The sequence below is a fragment of the Tachypleus tridentatus genome, chromosome 8 (genome assembly GCF_004210375.1).
Source record: "Tachypleus tridentatus isolate NWPU-2018 chromosome 8, ASM421037v1, whole genome shotgun sequence".
Classification (NCBI taxonomy): Eukaryota; Metazoa; Arthropoda; class Merostomata; order Xiphosura; family Limulidae; genus Tachypleus; species Tachypleus tridentatus.
In genome coordinates this window covers 8,696,465-8,721,440 of record NC_134832.1, presented here as the reverse complement: position 1 = coordinate 8,721,440, position 24,976 = coordinate 8,696,465, and the positions used below count along the sequence as shown (strand labels likewise).

General features: G+C 29.6%; 1 protein-coding gene and 1 long non-coding RNA gene across 3 annotated transcripts in view; one reads left to right on the top strand and one right to left on the bottom strand.

Annotated features, from left to right (window-relative positions):
- Positions 1-8,717, top strand: part of LOC143258495 (uncharacterized) — a 61,440-nt gene extending 52,723 nt beyond the window's left edge. For both annotated transcript variants that reach the window (XR_013032319.1, XR_013032318.1), the window contains 2 exons: positions 637-743; positions 8,378-8,717. This is a non-coding gene — a long non-coding RNA (uncharacterized LOC143258495). The remainder of the gene's footprint in view (positions 1-636; positions 744-8,377) is intronic.
- The window catches only part of LOC143258493 (multiple C2 and transmembrane domain-containing protein 1-like), a 135,634-nt gene that overhangs the window by 14,402 nt on the left and 96,256 nt on the right, over positions 1-24,976 (bottom strand). The window contains exons 7-17 of the mRNA XM_076517543.1: positions 22,369-22,499; positions 15,777-15,963; positions 14,866-14,920; positions 10,251-10,392; positions 6,438-6,540; positions 5,455-5,556; positions 4,580-4,654; positions 4,003-4,122; positions 3,042-3,170; positions 2,507-2,560; positions 615-721 (exon numbers count right to left, since the gene is read on the bottom strand). Of these exons, the coding sequence (XP_076373658.1) occupies positions 615-721; positions 2,507-2,560; positions 3,042-3,170; positions 4,003-4,122; positions 4,580-4,654; positions 5,455-5,556; positions 6,438-6,540; positions 10,251-10,392; positions 14,866-14,920; positions 15,777-15,963; positions 22,369-22,499 (1,205 nt within the window). The remainder of the gene's footprint in view (positions 1-614; positions 722-2,506; positions 2,561-3,041; positions 3,171-4,002; positions 4,123-4,579; positions 4,655-5,454; positions 5,557-6,437; positions 6,541-10,250; positions 10,393-14,865; positions 14,921-15,776; positions 15,964-22,368; positions 22,500-24,976) is intronic.

Sequence of the window (24,976 nt, the reverse complement as noted above, 5' to 3'; positions counted from 1 at the left end):
AAGACAAGCATCTTCCAACTAATCCAGGTAGTGTCTGTTTGTATGTTAGTACTTGTAACTACCATCTCTTAAGTATCTTCTATTAGTTAACTATTAACTGATCCAGATAATTTCTGCTTGTATGTTAGTACTTTTAACTACCATCCCTTAAGACAAGTATATTCTACCAAGTAAATGTTAACTGATGCAGATCGTCTCTGTTTGTACGTTAGTACTTGTAATTACCATCTCTTTAAGACAAGTACCTTCTACGAGTTAACTATCAAATGATGTAATTATTTTTCTACATGTATATTTAGCAAGTATTTATATCTACCACTTGAGATAATTACTTAATTAGCAACTGATGTAATATTCTCTACTAGTATGTCAGTACTTGTAACAAAATCCTCTAAGACAAGTATCATCTAGTAGTTAACTATCATCTACTGATTACTATTCAGAATATGTGTCCACCATTTTTTGTTTTTCAAATAAACCTTCAGTGATTAGTTAGCATTTAAAAAAATGTGATTTATGACATGTGAGTAACTTCATTCGTCACATGTGGTAAATAACTGAAGTTAACAATGATTCATTTTGAAGACAAAGTTTTACAGCTTCTGTTCACTTACTTTTTTGCTCTTTCTCCCATAGATGCAATTTCTCCTAAGATGTTTTGAACCATTGCTGTCACTTCCTGCACTGCTTGAAGCTTCTCCTTCAGAGATTTCTTTTCTTCCTTATGTGTTACAGATGTGAAGGTAAAATATTATGGTCTACTTTACACACTAAAAATTATTTAAATTAAAGTACATTTTACCTATATATCCTGTGAATGTACATGAATGACTTTATTTTAATAGACCAAATAACTAAAATATGTACAATTTTTGTACATCAAACATCTTTTCTAGCTTATCTCAAACACTCAAAACTAAGAAATCTTTTACTCAAACTGGCAATGAACATAAATGAAAGATTGAATGCCATTGGAAGTTAAACAACTTTATAATATAATGACTTTCTGTGACCGATAATCCAAGCTATTGTGCTACTGATAAAACTTATCATTCTTCAAAAAGTTAATATGTAAAATGCTTACTTATTGTTGCTTGAATGACAAGAATGTAAACTTGCATGAACTTGTGCAGAGTTAGATATCTGCTAGAATCCAGATTTGTAATACTTATTGTTCATGGCATTACATCAGGATTAGAATACCTTCCATGTGGAAATGGAGCAGTATGATTTAAGTTAAGCCAAGTGAAGAATGATCTGAACATGTCTAATTTCACCAAAGAACATAATTATTATATTTTAAGCCAAATATACATTCCATAAAGAACTATTTTTATAATACTTAAAAATACAAAATTTATATCATATTTTTCATTTTAGTAACACCTGTAGCTAAATTAAAATATACAAATGCATCCAATAGTAACTTCATTTTGTATGATGAAAAAATATTCAGGTGAGCCAAAACTCACTGCAGAGAACAGTAAATTTATTCTTAATTTGAACATCACATAAGTGACAGCATATTCCTATCAAAGGCTTCATGTCAATAGTTGTATCTCTCATGGCCTGGCATGGCCAAGCATGTTAAGGCGTGCGACTCGTAATCCGAGGGTCACGGGGTCGCATCCCCATCGCTCCAAACATGCTCGCCCATTCACCCATGGGGGCGTAATAATGTGACAGTCACTCCCACTATTCGTTGGTAAAAGAGTAGCCCAAGAGGTGGCGGTGGGTGGTGATGACTAGCTGCCTTCCTTCTAGTCTCACACTGCTAAATTAGGGATGGCTAGTACAAACAGCCCTCGAGTAGCTTTGTGCGAAATTCTAAAACAAACAAAGTATCTCTCATTCTGAAACAGAGGTGAAATAATAACCAGCAAATTTTACAACGGCCACATTTTTAACTTTTACAATACAAAGTGAGACCAGTTATTACCAGTCTCTAGTAGTTACATCTTTTCTCATCCTTATTAATATGCTAGGATGAGCTGTATGTAACAAAGTCTGTAATAACTACATGTACATATCTTACCATAAACAATACATAAGTGGAAGCCAATACTTACCAAAATCCTGCAATTGTTGTATATGTTAAAATAAAATATTAAAACTCAGCTCCTGAGTAGTGATAAATGTTAAACCTCATTATATATCAGTAACATATTGCATATGACTGCTAATTTCTTAATTAATCTTAATCATTTTTATTTCTGTTTGTTGTATTGGCCAAAAAAAAAGAAACATTACTTTCTTAAGATATAAATGACAAAATATTTATTGATATTATACACATTCTACTTTCATTCTACAGTAGCATGAAGTTCACGATAAGGTATAAAAAGACAATCTTTGTTTACTCACTTTAATAATCTATACATTAATATAAAGTACTTATTTTTTATGTACAATAGCACTGCACTTTTATACAAAGAATCTTGATTCATGTCATAAGCTAAAATATTTAACAAGGCTCTTTCCAAAATTTTCTGACACTTTAACTTACCCCCTTTGTGTCTTTACTATCATCTTCTTCTTCTTCTTCATCATCTTCAAAATCCTGAAAAAAAATTAACATAAGAATGTTTCTAACAGTGATGACTGATCACTTAATTTCACCCAATATAATTAAAAAATGTTTTATTTTAAAACTCATAAAAGGGCATATTTTTACCGTATTTGAGGTTGATATGACAAAGATGTTTATATTCTAGTATAATATAAGAGACTAAAAAATTGCGTATGTGAAATTTAATAACTCGTATCAAGCAAGATGTGGAATCATACATACTTTTCACTATTTATTTTCATGACCAAGAAAAGGGGTTCTGTAGGGCATAAGGATTTAAGTTGCTTAGTGAGTTGGGCAAATAAATGGCAGATGGATTGAATTTTAATAAATGCAAAATAATGCAAGAGGGTTACCATAATTTTAATTATAAGTATAATTTGTATAGCAATAATCTTTGCAGTGCATAGTTAGATATTATAAAATACAAAATCTACAACATAAAATAAAACAAAAAATACTCTATAACTACCTCTTCTTCATCACGATTAAGAAAGCTTAATCCCGTCACAGTGATAATAATGTAATTCTTCAAAAATACTAAGAGAAGGACAATGGGCACCATGTATAACTCCACTGTGTAAGTAATGATGAGAAAAGCCTGAAAAACAGTAATGTATGTTTATTTCAGCTTCAAGTAAATGTTGAAGAATTAAGTAAAGATTAACAAAATAGGTTTAAGTCTTAGAAAAATATGAAACATAAAACAACATCAATCAATAAAATGTTTGATACTAACAAACATAACAGGTAACCATGGTGGCACTCTTTCTGTCACTAATTATTTAGAAAATTCTGTGCTTAAAACCTGTCAATAGTCATCAATAACTCTAAGAGCTTTGTAATGTGAAATTAAAAAGTCTACAGGTAAACATTCTAGATTTTTAATAATTCTTAAAAGAAAACAAAATTAATATTTTTTATAATTATCATATTCTTAAAATGACGAACACAAAAGCAGCTTGTTCATAGCAGAAAATAGCTTACAGTATGAAGTAAATTTCCCCTACTCCACATAAATGAAGTACAAATATTGCATAAAGATATACTTGAAGTAATGTTTTTAAAATTGTACACACTGCATATGAGCTGGTAATTTCTGTCACATATTTTTCTATCAATTCTTTTTACTGCTTCAAATAATTGCAACAGAAAAGTAAGAACTCAGGGCATAATATAAATATCTTTTCAAGTCATTTATTTATATACATCCTGTAAATTCACTGGATTCTTTTTATTGCTTTTATACATGAAAATAAATTAGCAGAGAGTATGTTTTCTTAAAGTACTCTCAGTACAGTAATGCTTCTCTGATTTTATTATGAATATTCCCATCTTTAGATTAAACCTATTAGTATACTATTTGATTAACTTGAAAAAATATATCCTAACAAAGTCAAAATGTTGAAGTTATAAAATGAATTTACACTTACAATAAAAGCTGCAATGCTTCGTGGAGCAGATTCCCACTGGAAACAGCTATTAAGAAATTTGGCCACTTCAACAAAATCCAGTGCCATTGTTTTTACTCTATTTACATTTCTCATAAAAATCTATATTGAAAATAAAAAACACACACATAAAAAAAATCAATGTTTAAGAAGTATAGATTATTTTATAATAATCGTATAATTCCAATGAAAGAGAGTTTTTTAAAATACCACTATTGTAAACAGCAACATATTGGTCCTAAATACGATATACAATAACGTTCAAATTTGTTTGCAGATGATTTTGTTCTGTCTTCTTGAATCCAAAAGCTTGTTCACAGAGAATCTCATTTGTTTCTCCAAAGTAGACTATGTATGAGAATTAAAGTAAATTTAATTCACTTATCTTTTCAAGCTTTAATTGACAACAAATTAAAAAATATATATTTATATTTGTATCATAACTAAGCTTTTTCATCACAATAACAAAAATAAAAATAAACAAGATTTTGTTGTTTCTATTATAAAACAAAAATATGATCATATGGTTCTAATAAAATGAGCAAACAAAAATACACACCAATCTTTTAAACTTCTGCTCAGGTTGTATGTATTTAATTTCCTTGGGATTGAATGTTCTAATACTTGCTTTTACCTACAAAACACAAATTGTGGAAATTATTAATTACATAATAGAAAATATTTGTATCTGTTTTACATCTAATTTATTGAAGAATAAATGAATTAAGAAATTTAATTAGTCACAAAAACTGATTTGATAATTAGAAAAATTAATGTTTTTAACCTTACTGTTATTTTAAAAATTTTCTAGAAAATTATAATCAGGAAAAATTATTAACACAATTCATTTATAAGCAAATCTTATGATAAAATAATTCATGATTTACATACACTAAACTGATTTAACAGAGAAGCACAATGTAAACATGACCAAAAATTATCTGAAATGATCTTGCTTGAAAGATACTTTAATGAAGCTAATGAATAGTAACCAAAATATTGTGTGTATAAACACCACATTGATAAGTTTAAAAAGTTGTATTTATGATAAAAGTGCAACACTATTAAGATAGAAATTTAACATGCATACTCAAATAAAATTGTAAGTTTAGTTTGCAATCAGTCACTACTCAAAACATATTACATATTTTTATAACAATGGTTTGTTATAAGAAGAAAAACAGAAGATAACTACACTTTTAATAAATAAATATACACATATAACCTTTTATTACATATGGTAATGTACACACACAATTCCTCAATTATATTATCTCTTAACATTACGAACTAACTGATTTTTGGGTTCTACTATTATATCAATAAATGTGAGTAAATTAAATTTATACAAAAGACCATAAATGCTATAATTTAAATATGAAACTATTTAGTGTAAGTTCGTATGTCACATAAACAATAATTTACAAAACTTACACGGTTATATACAATGTCCAGCTCCAAAAGAATCTGACCTTTGGCACGACCTCTCAGTTTTTTGTCCTTTAATGCATACCATCGTTTCTCCCCATTCTTGATCTATTGAAAGGAGATTTTATTCTTTTAAGGGTTTATTGAACAAGAGTTACTAGTTTAGTATAAAATGCTTAGGACTCAAAAAGCAATAAAATAAAAGTTTGATTTGTTGGTGTCAACATGTGTAAAAGTTTTAACAATATATTTTCAGTTTTATACTTCAAAATATTAGGAATACATCTGTTAAAAAATCAAGTATCCAGAAAAAAAAAAGTTTTAGTACTCCATTATAAAAGACAGTATATCATATATAATAAATACCATAAATATATGACACTTTTGCATGTTGTGTCATTAAGGTAGTAACTTATTGGCTGATATCCTATTACTTTTATAGATGACTGTTTAAAAAAGTTTGTAAAAAATTTCTAATGAAATTATTTCTGTTTATTACTACTCAGTTATCAGAGTTGTTGATTAAATCAGCGAGACTCAGCAGATCTTACGTGAATATAAAGCAATATCAGTGAATATTACGATCATCAAGATTTAACAGGTGCTTTAACTTTGTGTAATAGTGTTGTCAGTTAACTCATCCTCACAGACCTTATGAGAATGTGAAATAGTGTTTGAAATCATCCTATAAGTTTGTGTTGTCATGTTGTTGGTGAACTCTACTGAGCTTAGCAGATTTTGTAAGTTATGAAAGTATACACTTTTGTCATTCCACTAGTAAACTGCATATTATAAATATTTCCTTATGTTTGTGTTTCTTATGTAACAGTGTTTTACAATTTAGTCAGTTTCCTAGAAACATTTTAGTCAAAGATTATCAAAAGGGTTATACAAGTTATAGAAGATTTTTTATTAAAACGTCAGCATTATATCATTTGCTAGGTGAATAAACTTAATCAAAAACATTTAAGGTGTAAATACTAATTTACTTTTAGCAGAGGGATGGCAACTTTTCCTAGGAATTCACACCGTTTATCACGATCTTCATCATACACAGTAACCTCCAACACAGAATGGATGTCCTTTACCTGACTTTTTGCCAAAAAAAAAAACAATATTTATTATTTTAAAGAATAATCATAGAATATGTGTGATGTTGAAATATGTATTTATTGTTTTAATTTCAAAGTTAACAAACAATTTCTTTGAAAAATTGTGCCAAGTAATTTATATTTCTTATTGAATAAATAGTTATAAATACCACTTTTCATTATTTAAATTTAATTTTTCTGTTTACTATGATCATAAATAACTGCTGGTATTTGGTATTTATTTTCAGACTACAAGTACAAATCAAACATCCAGTTTTTTAGATGAAGTGGGTGCAATGAGTTAGTTTTATCTGAGAACTTGGAACTGGCGTGTACTTTTGTGTATGTGTATGTTATAGTAAAGCCACATCGGGCTATCTGCTGAGCCCACTTAGGGAAATCAAACCCCTGATTTTAGCATTGTAAATCCATAGACTTGTCTCTGTACTAGCAGGAGGTGCACATACTTTTAAGGAATCCAGTAATAAAGATGTGCAATTTGTATGTACAGTTTGTATGTTGGAGGCTATCCTAATTAAAGTAGAGGCAATAGATAAAGAGAAGCGTAGACTGTGAGAAATTGCAACAGGATTTTAGAAGGAGCTTAAGCTTTTACATGCAAAGAATACACCAGCTAACAACAACCTTCAGAAAGTTTGAAAGAGTACTATTAGGGCTAAAAATAGTGTATTTTAATTGTAATAAGCTTATTCTTTGAGCAACAAGTTTCAGTCTTCTGCTGGTGAGGAATTATTAGATGTAAGAAAAACAAAAGGGTCAGAGAAGGATGTGAATGTTAAGGAGTTTAAAGTTATAGGTGATTTCTTGATAAGGTGTGTGGATAAGTCTGTGGGGCAAATAAGGAGAAGAGAATCAGATTATCTACTCAGGGGTACAGGTAGAGGATATTATTGACAGAGCAGGAGATGTAATAAAGGTGACTAGCTGAATTGCAATTTTTTGTAGTGCATATAGGGGCTGATGATATAGGAAAAAATAGGTCAGCAGAGCTAATTAATGAGCATTAGGGGTTGATAAAGGCATTTAAAGAAAACGGCCATAACGTAATTTTGTTAGGGATACTGCTCAGAATTAACTGTGGGGATGAACTTATAAGTAGGCCATTAAGGATAAATGCTAGGCTTAGGTTATTGTGTAAAGATGAGCAGATAGACTGTTTGGACTTGTTAAGTGGAAGAAGGGAACACTTTGCAATGAATGACTTGCATTTAAATAGAGCTAGCTCTGGCTCATTTGCAATGGCTATTAACTCAGCTGAAAGAGAAGTTTTAAACTATAACTGGGTAGTGGTGAGGGCCAGGATAGACTAAATGCAAAAGCTATAAGAGGCAGAGAAAAATTTAGCATAGGAAATAAGAACAGAAGTAGTGATTAAGATGAGCTTTATTGTTACTATTTTAATATTAGAAGTATAAGAAATAAAATTGATGACTTTAGAGCACTGGTAAGAATGGAGAATTTTTATATAATTGAAATAACTGAAACATGGTTAAATGTATATGAATTTAATGACAGAAACGTTTTGAAATATAGATTTACAGGCAATTTAATAAGGACAGAGTACTAAAGGAGGGGGAAGGACTGAATTTATATGTAAAATGTGAGTTGTATCTCGTTTAAGTTGAGGATAACAAAGATAATAGCAAGGAGATTGAATCCATCTTGGTTTATATTAACAGATATAAAGGGAAAATGCTTTCAGTGGGAATTTGTTACAGACCACCAAATGATACTGACAACATTAGTGAGAAACGTTACAATAATATTAAGATTTCAGCTGTTAATCAAGTTGCAATTATGGGTGATTTTAATTTCAGGCATACAAGTCTGGAAACACTAGAGTCAAACCACGAGGAAGAAAGTTTTTTGGAAACAGATCAAGATGCTTTTCTTCACCACTTTTTTCAAATTAACCTAATAGAAAGATTGTTATTTTAGATTTATTGTTAACTTCAAATACAGAAAGTATTTGAGGGTAAGCTTAATTGTTACTATTTTAATATTACTGCAATTTTGTTATAAATTTAGAGTATAGAAACTGAGGAACATCTGAGTACGAATGATCATTGCTCCATTATGTTCAATGCTTTACTACACATGGAAATAATGAATAATGATATTTTGTTACAAATTCAAATAAAAAACAAATTTTGAAAAAATGTGACAACTATTATTTGTTGTGAATTGGGCAGCTGGGTTATTTGGAGACATTGATCAGATGTGGAAAACTTTTAAATATACACTTAAATATTCAAAGTAAGCATGCTTCTTACAAAAAGAAAAAGGTAGCTGCAAGTAGAAAAACCAGGATGGCTCACAAAGAAGGTAAGAATAAAATTAAAGAAAAGCATCATAAATTTATGAGATTGGTAGGTGATTGGAAGTTAGCTAATGTAACTCCATTTTTCAAATGAAGTGATAAAAATTATATCAATAATGATAGTGAGTTGGGCAAATAAATGACAAATGGGACTTAATAATAATAAATGCAAGATAATATATGTGAGCAGGATCAGTCTTAATAATTCTGGAGTTACATATATAATTTAGAAAATTGGGCTCTATAAATGATAAGAAAACTTGGAAGTAGATTAAAAAAGCATAGCATCAGAAGCCCTTCCATGCGTGGGACTCCAGGCAATTGCCCAGTTTGCTGAATAGATAAGACTGCTTAGGCATGTGGGTTATTATAATTTGAGTTGTAACTATAATTTGGATGCAAATAGCCTTAACAGTTGAAGATAGGAACAGACCACCAAAGAGCAACTTTCTTAGTTTTATCTGGATAGTGTTATGGAGGAAAGGGATCTTGATGTAATAGTTGATCACCTCTTAAAGCCATCCAAGCAGTGTGTAGTTGCTAGCAGTAAAGTAAATATGATTTCAAAGTGTATCTACAAAAGTATTGAATACAAGTATAAAGATGTTATGATTTTATTGTACAGATCACTTGTTAGGCCATATTTGGAGTATTATTTTCATCTTGGTATCCTTACCTTAGGAAGGACATTGAATTGTTGGGAATGTTTCAAAGGAGTATTACTAGAATGGTGCCTGGGATGAAGGGGTTGTCATATGAGGAGAAGATGAGGTCTCTGAAATTATTTTGTCTTGAATAAAAAGAAAGTTAGAGGGTATCTGACAGAGGTATTGAAGGCTGTAAAATAAATTGATAATGTTGAGGCATCATCCTTTTTCATACTTAATGGCAAAAACAGTAGGGCTAGGAAACACATATATACATTTTGGAAAAGAAGGAACCATTTTAAGCTGAGACAGTTTTATTTTTCTAAAAAAGCAGTTGGCTGTTAGAATGGGTTGCCTTTGGATGTTGTGAAGGTAGTAACTTTAAGTGAGTGTAAAAGAAGGCTTGATAAATATATAAATGATAAGGACTGGCCTTAAGATTTTTTCTGTTTTTTTTAAAGTTTATTAATAGTTTAGCTTAAATAATGAAACAGCCAAAATAAACTAATTGATCCTATTCTTAATATTTTAACACAAGTCATAGAATTACAACAAGAGTGTTATCTGTAACTATGAAAAGATGCTACAATCTACAGAGTTCAATGCAAAAAATATTTGTTACAAACACTTCTACATACTTGTACAAAGACATTACGTATGAGAAAGAAAAAGATGACATGAAAGAAAAAAAGATTAAATTTAAAAACTGGATAGTTTCCTTACAATATGAATATCTTATTCCACTCAGGAGTCAGGGTTTTATATTCTGTATGAGTCTGCAGTCGAGAATTCACCAGTTCTACCACGCAAAAGGGGTCGCTCTTACCCCCAATATCAGCTGCAGCCAATCCTTGAGCTTTAAATACTGTAAAAAAATATAATAATTAATATTATATCCTTTGATTCCAGCAACATCTACCTAAATTAAGATATTCAAAAAGCATTACAGTCATGATTATTTGTTCTTATCACATTTAACTCAGAATTTACAGTATTATCAAAATCTTTAACAACCCATATCATCTGCAATTAATTCTGACTATCAAAATATGTTACACATATAAGAACTTAAAACCACTAACATTAGTTGCTACTTATATGTTGAATGAAAGTGGAATTTTATGAATTATTATTGTCATCTTGTTCAGAATCAATTAATTAAGCCACAGTCATAAATTAAAATATGGACAACAAGGGATCATTTAATCCTTCAAAATAGTCCTTACACTGTCAATCACTATTAATAAAATAAAACTGCCTTAATTTGTGATGACGAGAAACCCACTTGAAGTAAAAATTAATTGTAGGAGGGCTAGTATAGGTATTAACACTGTTGCTAACAAAGCAGAGAACAACATGTTGACCTTCTTAGGTCATCTTCAGGTTAACCTGAACTCTGTACTGCATTATTCAAAATTGAGTTTTTCCTTTCAATAGTTAGACTAGCAGTATTCATAATGTTTGTTGCAAATATATATTCAAATAGACTGCATTTAACTCTTTTTATATATCAATGTTTTTTCAGACCTTGATTAGTTTTTACATGTTCACATGTGTTGAGATTTTTTTAGATAGCAAAAAATACTTATATGAATCAAACTGCTGTATTTAGTTAAATAATGATTGAAACTAAAACTTAGCTAACTGTAACAGTAGGTATAACTACCAAATATTCATAAGTACAATTATTGGTAACTAAAATAAACATACTGCTTGTGCAACTAAAAAATACTGCTGTCTTGCTATATTACTCTTCAAAACAGTGAACACACCTTTGTTTCTATTACATTACTCCTGAAGATGTTGAAAACATCTATGTTTCTGTTACATTACTAATGAAGATGTTAAACATAGACAACTTCCTGTCACATTGCTGTTCAAGATCTCAAAATGCACTTTTTTTTGTTATATATTACTTATGATGATAATATAATACATTTGAAAATGTTCCACAAATCTTTGTTTCTGCTATATTATTGTTAGGTTACACAATTCTTTGCTTTTAACGCAAGTGTTATGATCTGTATTATCTAAATGTAGTAAGAGTGTTAAATTTAGTTTTTTTAGAAGCAACATTTTATCACAGGTTTGTTTACCTAACTATATATGAACATATTGTGTAGTTCCTTTGTTGTGGCCCGGCACGGCCAGGTGGTTAAGGCACTCAACTCGTAATCTAAGGGTCAAGGATTTGAATCCCCATCACACCAAACATGCTCACTCTCTCAGCCATGGGGATGTAATAATGTGACAGTCAATTTCACTATTCATTGATAAAAAGGAGTAGCACAAGAGTTGGCAGTGGGTGGTGATTACTAGCTTCCTTTCCTCTAGTCTTTTACTGCTAAATTAGGGACGGCTAGTGCAGATAACTCTTGAGTAGCTTTGAGCGAAATTCAAAACAAAAAACAAACAAATCCTTTGTTGTAAATTGACACTTATTGTAACATTGCATCATATTCCTAGTCTAAGTTTTTCTCGTTTTGATTGAACATCATGACATCATGTCTCATAGTTTCTACAATGTTTTAGGCTTTAGTCAGGCTATGAATGCTCATATAAAATGTATTTTGAGTTAGTAAGACACACTTAGATAGATAGGTAGCTAGATTTAGACTGCTAATAGTGCTTTCAGTCATAAAGAATATATAATGGTGATTCTTGTATTGCAGTAACAGAATAAAGGAGAATAAGTCATCTTGCGAAATTGTGTCATAAATTACCAGCATGAACCAATCCGTGTGGAATTTGATGAAAAGGAAACAATTATTTAAAGCTCTGGATACAACTGTGATAATAAACAGTGTAACAAACATTTGTATATCCATTTGATTTGTTTTAATATATTATTTTAAAATAAGTGGCTGTTTGATTTTGACAAAATTTATCTCCAAAAAGTCTGACAACTAGTTATTGTAAAGAATCTGAACCATCAGTACCCATAAAAATCTGAAAGTTGTTTATGAACATATTCAACATAGACTACTTCGTGCCATATTACTCTTCAAGATGTCAATGTAGTCCTGTTTTTATTTTATTCTTCACGAAGATTTTCAATACAGACTGCCTCCTGTCATATTACTCTTCAGGATTTTAATATAACTGTGTTTCTGATATGTTATACTCATGAAGATGTGATACATAGCTTTATTTCCACTACCACTCAAAGATTTCAACATACTTGTGTTTTTAGAATATTACTCTTGAGGATGTTCAACATGCAGTCATATTCCTGCCTTTTTACAAAATGTAAATCTTTGGCTCCAATGTTTTTATTGTTTTTTTTTTAATTTTAACACATTCACTACCAAAAAGTTTTTATGACTCCTAAAGAGCCATAAAAATTTTCTTACCCAGACATCTATTCTTCATTCAGTGCCTCTCTGCTTCTCCGTTTATCTCATTAACACTTTTCTTCTTACCTTACTTCAAACAAATTATGACAGTGCTTTTTATATTAAAGAAAGGACCAGGGTTTGAAGACATAAACCAACTATGTAGCATCTTTATTTTAATATATCTTCTGTGTGTATATTTTAATGTTTAGTTATATTTGCTGGTTAAGTATCCACAAACAAAAAATTTTACTGAACAAAACAGTTTAAAAGAAACCTTACTTATTCTTAGAATAGGGTTACCAACTCTTGAAAAATTTGAAGTAGGATTCATTTGTATGGGGCTGTCCATAAAGGATGCCATATGATTTAGGCTACTTTTTGATCACCCCCATCACACTTGTTCACATGGACAATTTTTATCTGAAGTAAATAAACACTTCAACAGCAGTTTGTAGTAAAAATAGACACATTTTATCTCTAAGTAGGACTGACCCTCTGAAACTAGGACAGTTGGAAACCCTATCTCAGAATCAAGTTTATATACTGTAATACTGTGTCATTTGTTTAAATTAATCTAATTTCAAGATTTTTAATAAATAGAGTGCAAACTTTGGAGTACTATATGATTTTGAAAATAACTGTGTGAACCATTTTTTCTACAACATGATTCTATGATACTTAGATGAATATATTTGTATTCTATATGGCTGAACCTTTATGAAGAGCAATAGAATTGTTATATGAAACAAGATTTCAGAAATTATAAACAAAGATGTTTTCATATTATATCCATATAAGTTAAGAGAATAAGTTTACAAAATCCAGTAAAAATCCAAGAAAACCTCATATTCTTTTCCAGTTTTTTCTTATGAAATTTGCAATTTTCATGCATCAAAGCTATCCATTCAGCATATATGATAGATTTTATATTGACAAATAACAATAATATGTAAAATGATTGTTTATCGGTGTAATTTAAATGTGAAAAATGTATTACAGACTCATCACATATACATTTGAAACCAAATAATGAAAATAAAAACATCTGTAACATTTCATCAGCACAGATGTGGTTTGGAACCTCAGATTATACACAGCTTTTGTTGTTTCTACTTGTTTGTGGTTAACTGGGATACATGACATAATAATTAGTATATCTAAAACTGCTACACCAAATGAATAACAGAGTCTGCTTGATATATGTTGGATTTTTAAGGCCAAAAATTGGTGATCAACATTAAATTATATGGGACACACAAAAAGCCAGGGAGAGAAAGCCAGATAACCCAAATACATTACTTTTCACTTACTATAATTATGTAAAATCCAGTTGTATTCACAACCCTCAATACAACTAGAATACACAGGAGTTTAATATCATCAGCAAACTTTAATAATTTGCTAATTATGCCGTTATGAATATCATGAATACAAATACTAAAAAGCAAAAGCCCAAGCATGTTTTCTACTTTGAGATTATGGCTGCTTATTTTAGCCACGATGCTTCTATTTACTGATATTGCATAAACTTTTGTAGCTGTGATATTTTCCTGAAAAAAAAAGTACTGTCAGAATCTGTTTATCAGTAACATTAAAGACATGATCCTTAATCTATTCAGAAGATATCAGGTTGAATGTTCATGGATGTTAAATGTAGATAAGATTGCTGGCTTTAAGTTTTAAGAAAATTACTTAACATTTACATGTTTAAGTTTTGCTTTATTAAACATTTTCAATGATGAACAAATAAAAACTTTTCAATGACATCCATTCTTTAGCACTTGTCCTTTAATACTTATATAATATTTAATAACTCCAATATAATGCAAGGGAGCATCTAAAAAGAGGTCCATGATGTCTCAAAAGAACAATACTGCACCCATCTCTTACAATATAAAGAATAAATGTACAATATTTATATAAACTAAGCATGAATAAATAATTTGTTCTGAGCAATAATGATGTAAAAAAAACCGTAAGAATCAGAATAAGGTGCCTACCTTTAACAATCAAGTGCCCAATATCTTTAAGACTTCTTAGACTGTGCAAAATTCCCTAAAGAAAGAAACCATATGATCATCAAATTAGTTTTCTTTCTCAAAGAAAATATTAAATAAACAAAAGAAAATCTTAAACTCTTTGGTAAATTAGTGAGAGACAGCATTCTGATGCATTTAAATTTTTTTGCATGGATTTTCATCAAATATAGTTTACCCAATTTCATCAAAATATTATCTCATACTATTTCTTACTGTTTAGTTTACTAACTGAATTATAGAACTGAGTAATTCACTGACTGATAGACTGATACTGAAGTTAACTGATTCACTTAACATTTAATACATCACTGGTTAACTAATACACTAACTAACATTTACGTCACTATCCATTTCCCCTTACTCTACATGAAACTTCTAAATATCTGACATTCTGGAATTTCTAGATGACACCATGTATGCTTCCTCAAGCAATAAACATTTGAATTAAAACATCAAATATACAGCTTACAACTTGGAATATTTTAAATGCCATAGATAGGATGGGAAATATACAGTACAAAAAAAAGAGATATTTAGTATTTACTTACTACATACAGTAAGAGTATAAAAGGAAACATTATGAATAATAAGACTAATAATAAAAACAGATATAAAGTCTAACACTTACTTTGTATCAACATGTTGAAATTTAAGTAATATGTACAGTATGTTTATGTAATATGTTACTTTGTGAAAGATGACACATTAAATGCCATACATGAATCAAGAAACAAAAACATAACTGAGCTAAAGAGTCAATTAACAGGAAAAGATATAAAAGAAAAACTTGCATGATCCTGGTACAGATTCCTCTTTTTACATATTCTATACACCATAAGGTTAACAAAAAATAAATGAAAATTTAAACTTGCATATCTTGCAAGAAGTTTTCCTTTCTCATTTGCATCCACTATAGATGCTGGTAAATCAGAGGTTGTTTCTGTTCCTTGCATCCCACTGATAGTTAGAAGAAAAAAGATGGATCCTGCTCCATCTTCTAAATTCCTCCATATCCTGTGAGTTGTTTCTTTCTCCAAAGTATTTAGATCAACTGTACATCTAGATCATAAAGTTGTAGATAACATTAGCAGTTTAAAATTTTTTTTGTCATGCCAACAAATATTACCTAAAAAAGTGAAACAACTATTGATAACTCACTGAAAAGACAATCATATTGCAACATTTAACATTCTAATGTACACATATCTTTAAAATAAGATTACTGAATAGATCTTAGCTTTTTTTACACCTATTTGCAAGACCTATGAATACTTGAAACATATAATGTCAGTTAATTTTAAAGTACTACTCATTACCTACCTTCATGAGAAAACATTATATTATTTTTTCAGTTACATAAAGCAAACCTGTAATCAAAAGCTGACATAACATGGAAACAAGTGTTGTAACAAGATTATGTTTTCAAGTGTCAATGAAAGTAAATAACTAATTAAAACCACACACACACACGTATGTGTACATATATATGGTAAATAGTTGTGTAATTTGTGCAACTGTTATGAAAGTAAGATGGAGTTTCTAAAAAGCAAGTAATCTTATTTACTATCTTCTTTCATACTTTGAGTTTATAGTAGCCATGAGATAAATATCTGATTCAAATGGATACTATGCTACTGGATGAAATCTGATCAGCTCTGATATTAATTGTTTGATGAACTGGATAATCAAATTGCATTTCCATCAACGAATTATTGCATAATATTATGCAGACATGATAATACTTGTTCATGCATCACTCACAATAGGTACAGTGTGTTGTAGTCTACTTTCTACTACCTTCTAAGCATAGCAATATTTTCCCCAGAATTAAAGAGTGGGAGTTCTTGAAGTCACAATACAAACATTCCTTATCTAGTTTAAATAAACATAAAGTCTTCCACTATGTTGTCACTGTGTGCCACACCTCTTCAAGACAGTAGCAGCAAAGGCAAACACAATACAAAGAACAGTCTTACTGGTGTTTAAGGCATTGTCTCTCACTACCATGTGTGTCGCATTCCTTTAAAGACTCTTCAATGGCTACCCACTTATGTTTACTCTACACACCTCTGTAAAGCCTTATAATTATACTCTTTCAAACCTAATCCACCCAAAAGAAAGATTAAAGGAGGTTAAGTTAGTTTAGTCATTGGATACAGGATAATTTTATGCATAACAAATACTATTTATAACATGAAATAAACAGTATATTCTTGCAAAAGAACACTCTGAAAACACTGAAATATTATCAAAAGTTCAAAAAAAATTCTCAGACGTACTTTGACTTGTGCAAGCATGTACCCTGTACTAGTTATAAAATGAAAAAGTAGAAATAATGGAAATTAAAGAATATAAATCTTCTAATATGTGACTATTTATCACAGTGTGAATCATATTTTTTCCAGAAAAATGTCTAATAAAAGTACAGAAGTCTAATGGCAATATGATCTTTGAAAAATGAAATAAATTCTACTTTTCTAAATATTTCATTTTCAGTTTTTGCATCTTTAATAATTAAAATATTTATTTACAGAGGTGTCACACTAACACATTGGCCCATGTCCTAATTCTCTCTGATGGTACCCAAATTTCCCAGATGGTGTCTTAAAAAATGAGATTTCAAAAACCATGATTGATAACGTATTAAAATGCTGAATATTCCTGCATATATGGGCCAGAAGTCACAAACTATTTTAAGTACTTAGCAATGCCTCTGTTTATTTAACTGATCACTTGTTGAACATATAACAAATGAATTCATTCTGAGTAATAAAATATATCGTATTTTTTAATAATCAGATCAATACTGAATATTAACAGAAATTCTTCTTAAGAGATTTTTTTCCTTCATTATTATGAATTTAACTTTCTTCCAGTTATAATGAATCATATTATAACAATAAATATGCAACAAAATGTTTATATATATTTCTATATATTCACAAATATATTATTAAATTATCTGATGGTAAAAAGTATACAATTCTGTTGCTTTGAAATAAATAATTAATTTGCAGTAAGCCACTGAAGTATACAATGATCAAAACAATACAGTATTTTATATTCTCATAATTTTGGAAATGTACTAATAAGAATTGAGAAAAAAACGTTTATGGTTGCTATAACTTGGATCATGTAATATTTTTTAGAATTTTTGTGCGAGTTCAACATGTAGTTTATTGAGTAATATAAGCACAAATCTGGTTATAATTACATTAAACATCCTAACTCTTAAACATCCTATTTCATAATTTCTGCCTTGTCAGAGACATATTGCTGGATGTGAAGTTCTTTAAATAAAAGTATGTTAAATATACAACTATTTTACAGTGTTAGAATATCTATAAAATAAACTAGTAGAATGAGGATAAAATATTCATATTCAAAAATGAAATTCATAAATTTTTTTTTACATTTTGTTTATTTATGCAAATGTGGTAGTTTTAATTGTTAAAAAGAGCCTTAATAGTAGTAGCTAGTGGATTAACATTTAGATCGAGTGACAAAATATTTGCTTAACATGCAATAGGTCTTGTGTTTTATCAATGACAAGGAAATAAAAATAAAATAAAGTTATATTGAATTAAAGCAACATCATATCACAAAGATTTAAATTTCTCTAAATGAAATCTAAAACGTTGACTATACTTATAAAAATGTCATGCCAAATTATTTATATAATCATTAACTTCATTATTTCATGAATAAAATTATTTTTACAAAACTCTATAATCCAAGTTCTTTTCAATGCTGGGTATTTCTACAACAGAGGTGAACTGGGAATTATTTTGCCCCTGGTTAAATTTATTTTTTAAATAACATCGTTTTTTTGTATGTTACATAAAAGAAAAATTCATTAATGAATCACTTAGTTGTTTTATTTGTATTACTTATCAACTTATTAATATTAAGGATACAAAAAATCAACATTGATTTTGTAGTCAGAAATGAGAATGGGCAAAGGAAAAAGACCGAAATATTTTGATTTTGATATTAAGCACTGAATTAAATACTATCTGGTGTATTTTGTTGCATTTTTTCATAATTTTAATAGGTATTATAACTTTAATTTTGTAGTGAATTAGTAAAATCTGGTTTTATGTATTTCTTAGTAGTCCTAGGAAACACAATTTATAAGGCTGTTGTATATTGTGCATGAAGTTTTCCTTGTAAATCAGTTTTTAATCAATTCTCTCAGGTCTGACTTCATCATTGTGGCTTACTCCCAACAAGAAATGTAATTTCTAGTTTTTTGTTGAACTAGTGCAATCTTAATTTTTTAACCAAACTATCAACTTTACTGGCCCTCTGCTTTGCCAGTTTTTTAATTCATTCCATCTTAAGTTAAAAAGGTTGAAAGCTGTACTCATGAAGAGTTAAACAATGCCAAGGCAGGCACCTTATAAGATATTGTTGGGATTATGGCCATAAATATTGTAAAGAGTGAGGGTACCTGACTGATAATACAAAATATTTTAATCTTGATAAATAGCTAGCAGATGCTAGTTGAAACAATGCAATAGTAATTTTCCTAAAAATAGTGATAAATAAACATAAAACTGACTGATTGCAATCCATTTTTGAGAAAATGTTTAGGTTTCTATGTAATGGGTAAATTCATAGAGCACTCATGTTCATTAAGTAGCTGCAGGGATTTTTTTCCATTGGATCCCACCACTCAATGTCATTTCACTGAACTCAAGAAAATACTACTGACAAAATGAGCATTTTTTGCCAGCTGTAATTTCTACATGAAATGTCAAAAGTGAGACATTCATTTCAATCAATATGGAATGATAAATAAATGCATCTTATTACAATGGATGTAGAATGTATGTCAGTATCTGTGTATGTAATTAAAATTCCTGTGTAATTAAAATTGAATAGCATCACAAACAAAAATCTATAAAAAAAAATTACAATATGAGTTATTCAAGATTCAGCCAATCAGAAAATCAACTGTAGTATGTGCAAAAGCCATTTCTTTATAACAAAACGCAATATTAATTAAAAGTATTTTCTTCACAATAAGAACCTGACTTTCAGTAGAACTGTACACGAGGACTTGGTTATATCTTTATTGACGTAATTTTTGAATGTGGTACTGAGAAACTGGAGTTTTTAAAAATTCATTATTTTTTCAATAAAGGGTAGTGTTTTTATGCATAAAAGCTTTACTGCTTATACAGTTACTACAGAAAGTGTTCGTACCCCTATGTTTTGTTATTTGTTTATTTTTATGTAGATGTGTGTTAGTATAATATTTATAATATATCATAAGTCTATTAGCCTAATCATGATACTTTTTAAGTTATGAGCAAAAAACTACTCGGGATCGGGACGCAGGGGTACAAATACTTTCTGTCGTAACTGTATCAGTTAAATTAATGAAAACTTTGAGCTCTGTACATGCAATCATTTTGATGCATTTGATGAATAAAGAGCACAATCTAAACATTTTTCCAGTGCATTACTTCCTAGAAAAAAATCCCTTTTGTAGAAAATGTTCATTTTTTCTAAGTTGATATTGATATGAAATTTTAGAAACTGAAAAAAGATGAATAATTTTTCTGTAAGTTACTCTTAAAAACAGGCACTTTGATACATATTTCTACAGTTAACTGTTAAGGATATACAGAGCATGATAGAAAGACAACCACATTGCTATTATTGTTTTACATATAGATAGATAGATAGAGAGATAAAGTGCAAAAAAGTATTTTTAATTAACTGGCTACAGTCATTAACAATACTCAATTGAATTCTGGTTGCTATCTATGAAGATAATTTGCTCTGATCAAAAGTTAATCTGTATATATAGATAAAATATGTTTCCTTTACCCTAACTCCTCCAAGCTTTTTGAGCCAATCTCAACTAATATTTATATCTAAACACTATGAGTTATAAGAAATGTCTTAAGGGTCAAAACTGAACTTAATCTTATTTCTATTCTGTAAAGCCTGTTGGTTTATTACTCCCAGCTTCTCCAGTCAATTTCAAATAATCTTCGTATGTTGACTCTTTTGATAATTCTAGAGAGATTCAAGGCCAAAGCATAAAATTTGCTGAAATGTTTCTCAAACAATCATGCTTTTCTCATGGTCAATGAGATGTGGAGTGTTGAATTGTAGGATCACCTCAAAATCTTTGTTTTTGGTAGATGGAAAGGAAATTGTAAATGCTGTTTATGAAGAAGTTTATAATAATTTTACAATTTTGAGATAAAGTTTATGTTCAAGTTATTATTTTGAAACAAATAAATGTAGTGAAATTTACTTTGTTTTAATTAACTTTAAAGATTCCCCATAAGTTAGTGATTATTTCAGTTTTTACTAACTATGAAGAAAATGTTGTCTTAGCATTTTATGAAAGTTAAAAATTTATAAACACATTATAATAGCATCTATTTACATTTTTGTACCACAATGTTTTGAGTCTAAATATTGATGGGTATGTGCATTGTGCAGTTCATGAATGAGTACAGCTACCTTTATCCAGATACAATTTACAGTTTTGTAAGGTTTGGGGAAAACATATAAAGCTGATTCTAATTTGGCAAAAAACTGTTATTTATACACAAAATATCTAAATAAAGAAATGTTGGTTTGTTTCTAGTTAATCACAAAGCTACACAAAAGGCTATCTGTACTGTACCCACCATGGGTATCTAAACCTGGCTTCTATCATTGTAAGTTTGAACACATGCTGCTGTGCCACTGGGAGGCATATAAAGAAGTATATAGGTGTTAGTGTGTGGGGTTGAAATATAGCAAAAGCTGTTTTATTTTTAAGAAAGTTATTGAAACAATAATATGGGCAACCCCATATACTTTCTTAGTTTTTTTTTTATTGCAAATCTGATGAACAACCATTGGCAACATTTAAAAAGTATGAATTCTGCCTACTAGTAGAAAATTCTTATCCATAAGGTGCACTTTCCTTCACTTTAAAGATAACTTTGTTTTGTTTTTAAACTTTCTTCATTACAATAATGATTAAAGCCTTATAAACTACAGATTAATATGTTTTCTAATTACATCATTATTACCCAATTGGAATATCATATTTGTTTTAATCCAAAAATGCTACAGCTTATAGATATAGTAGTATTAATTTCTGTTTTGGTTTCAAATGACACCGCCATTGGGTTATTGTTAGTTACTTACGTAATCTTAACTTTAAATTTGTTACTTGAGTTATGTGATTGAAAATGGTCTAAACATGGTTTATAATTGCACATGGTTCCCCAGTGGATCAATGATAAGTTTATAGACTTACAGTGCTAAAATTCAGGGTTTGATAACTCAAGGGAACAGATTTAAAATACTTTAGCTTTTCACCATGAAAATAAAAAACTAACTGTATTCAAGGCGTTTTCTAATTATGATGGAAAAGCCCGACAAATGATTGAATGCATCCTTACCATGCAGTATGAAATGTATCATGAACAAGAAATATATTACCTGCCCATTATGTCATCTTTATTATGGTAATCTTTATCCCATACAGTGATTTCCAACATCTTAGATTGGTCAGAATACATGTGAAGATCAAATTGCTCCATCCATTTTGGGTTTAAAGTCTTGATAGCAACCTGTTAAGAAAGAAAAAAATTATTACTACTTTCCAGCAAATCAAAAAATCTTTGTGAAAACATAATTTCATGAAAAAATTCCCTCATCATCAATATTGTAGAAATTTAGTCAAACAAGTAAAATATAATACTTCTGTCTATTGTATGTCCATGTAACTACTTCACAGGGTGTCGATGGATTTTCACCAAAATTGGTATGGAGGTTCATTGGAACCATGAAAAAAAATACATATAAATTTTCAGTTTTGCACTTTGTAGTTTTTATGGGCATTTTTGCATTTTTTTACCACTACCTAACTTCCTGTAGATAGATCTTCACAAAATTTAGTATGGATGTTCATTGTGTCCATGCAGGGTACATACAAATTTTCAGTTTTGCATTTTTTGTTTATGGCAGTCTTTACCACTACTTTGCTCCCTTTAGATGAATCTTCACCAACTTTGGTATGGAGGTTCATTGAGTCCATACATACATTTGTCTTTACCACTACTTTGCTCCCTTTAGATGGATCTTCACCAACTTTGGTATGGAGGTTCATTGAGTCCATACATACATTTTCCATTTTATGATTCTCATGGACATTTTTGTGTTTTTTACCACTACTTTGTTCCCTGTTAATTGATCTTCACTAAATCTGGCATGAAGGTTTGTTGGGTCCATGCAAAGATGCCTGCAAACGTATGATTTTACATTTTGTGTTTTGCAGTTTTTGCAAGCATTTTGTTGTTTTTTTTGCAATCACATATAATGGAAGCAACTTTCCACATCCTGAGATAACCTGTCATTAATCACAACTTTACATCACTTTCATCCAGGGAACAGGTAATCCAGCTAGTTTCTAACATGTTAGAAACCCTTTATTTTATTTTGATATAATAAAATCATGAAAACATATTGGAAAATAGCATTAAACTACATACCTATATAATAAGATTCAATGTGTGTGTCACATAGCTCCTCCTAAACAGCTGGTTGCACTGATTCTAAATAGTACTAAATGAATTGTTTTGGCCCTTAGGTTTGCACAAAGGAAAATCTTGTTGCTCAACTATCATTTGTAACTTGGTTACAGAAATTAAACATGCATTATAGCAACAATTATCATTAAGCTGAAAAGTACAAAATATTAGTTCAAACATTAAATCTGTATTATAGCAGCCCTGTAAATGTGGGTCATAGGCCCAAAGGTTTGTTAATTATGTTCTAGATATAGGCAAAATCTAACTCATTATGCTTGCCATAAAACACTATTATAAGACAGATGTATTATAATTTAATGCTACATTAGTTATGTAGAAATTATTGAGATTATATAAAAGTATGTTCCCATATCCAATGCCAATAATGTGTTTTGCTCAGTGCTCTTGAGGCTGGCTGGGATACAGTAGTTATAATTGGAACACTGTTTTTAGATAAATCATTTGTCATGAGCAAACCAAACACTTTGATAATCCACAATACCAAGTTAATCATCTATGAACCATAATTAGTAATCAAAAATGTCCTTATGTCAACCTGCCAGCAATCTTAATTTTATTCTCATAATTTTCTACAGCAACAATTCTGCCACATATAATATAAACCACTTGAAAAGGCATTCACACAATAATAATTTTTGTTGTAATATATGGGTTATATAAAAAGAGTTTGAGCCATTACAACTTTTTGTATCTAAGCCAGTCTTATAATGATATGAACTCTCTAGTCAGCAAACTATGTCATCTGCAATAAATGTGATGATCATAGTGTAGTTGAAATACCATTATTGTTAAGTAATTATACACATTTCTAATTCTTAGAAAACCTAAAAAAAAATTTAGTGCTAGAAATGTGATATGCCTAATATTCATGTCTTATGGCTAGTTTAATGAATTGAATTCATTTAAATTTAGAGTAGAAGCCCATAACAACTGTACAATAAAGAAAATTATAAAAACAGGGCAGTGGAAAGTGGAAGAACCAGTCAGGTCATGACCTAACCATTTTTTCATAGTGTTTGTAATTACAACTTATATATTAAAACTTGCTTCTTTTAATTTTATACATTACATTGCATGTATACATTATACACAGTTAAACTTAAAATGGCTCAAAATTGAATCTCATAGCATTAAATTTTCAAACGTTTCCTGGGGATCTCCTTTCAGATCACCTCACCTTTCACACACACACACATAAATGGCAAGCTTTGCACACACTGTGTGTCCAATGGCATATGTAGATAGGGGCTAAAGAAGACTCGGCCCAGAGCTCACAAAAATTATTATCCCTTGGGAACACATGATCTTAAATCCACCATTGTGTCCATCAGTTGTTTAACTGTGGAAATAGCATGTTCACTCAAAAATTGCTGTGATCCTACATTATATAACATAATATGATTTTAATTTAATAATGATCAACCAATAATACATTTTGTAATAAAGCTTACCTCTGATTATAGAATTTAACTGTAAAGTAGTAAAAATGATGATTC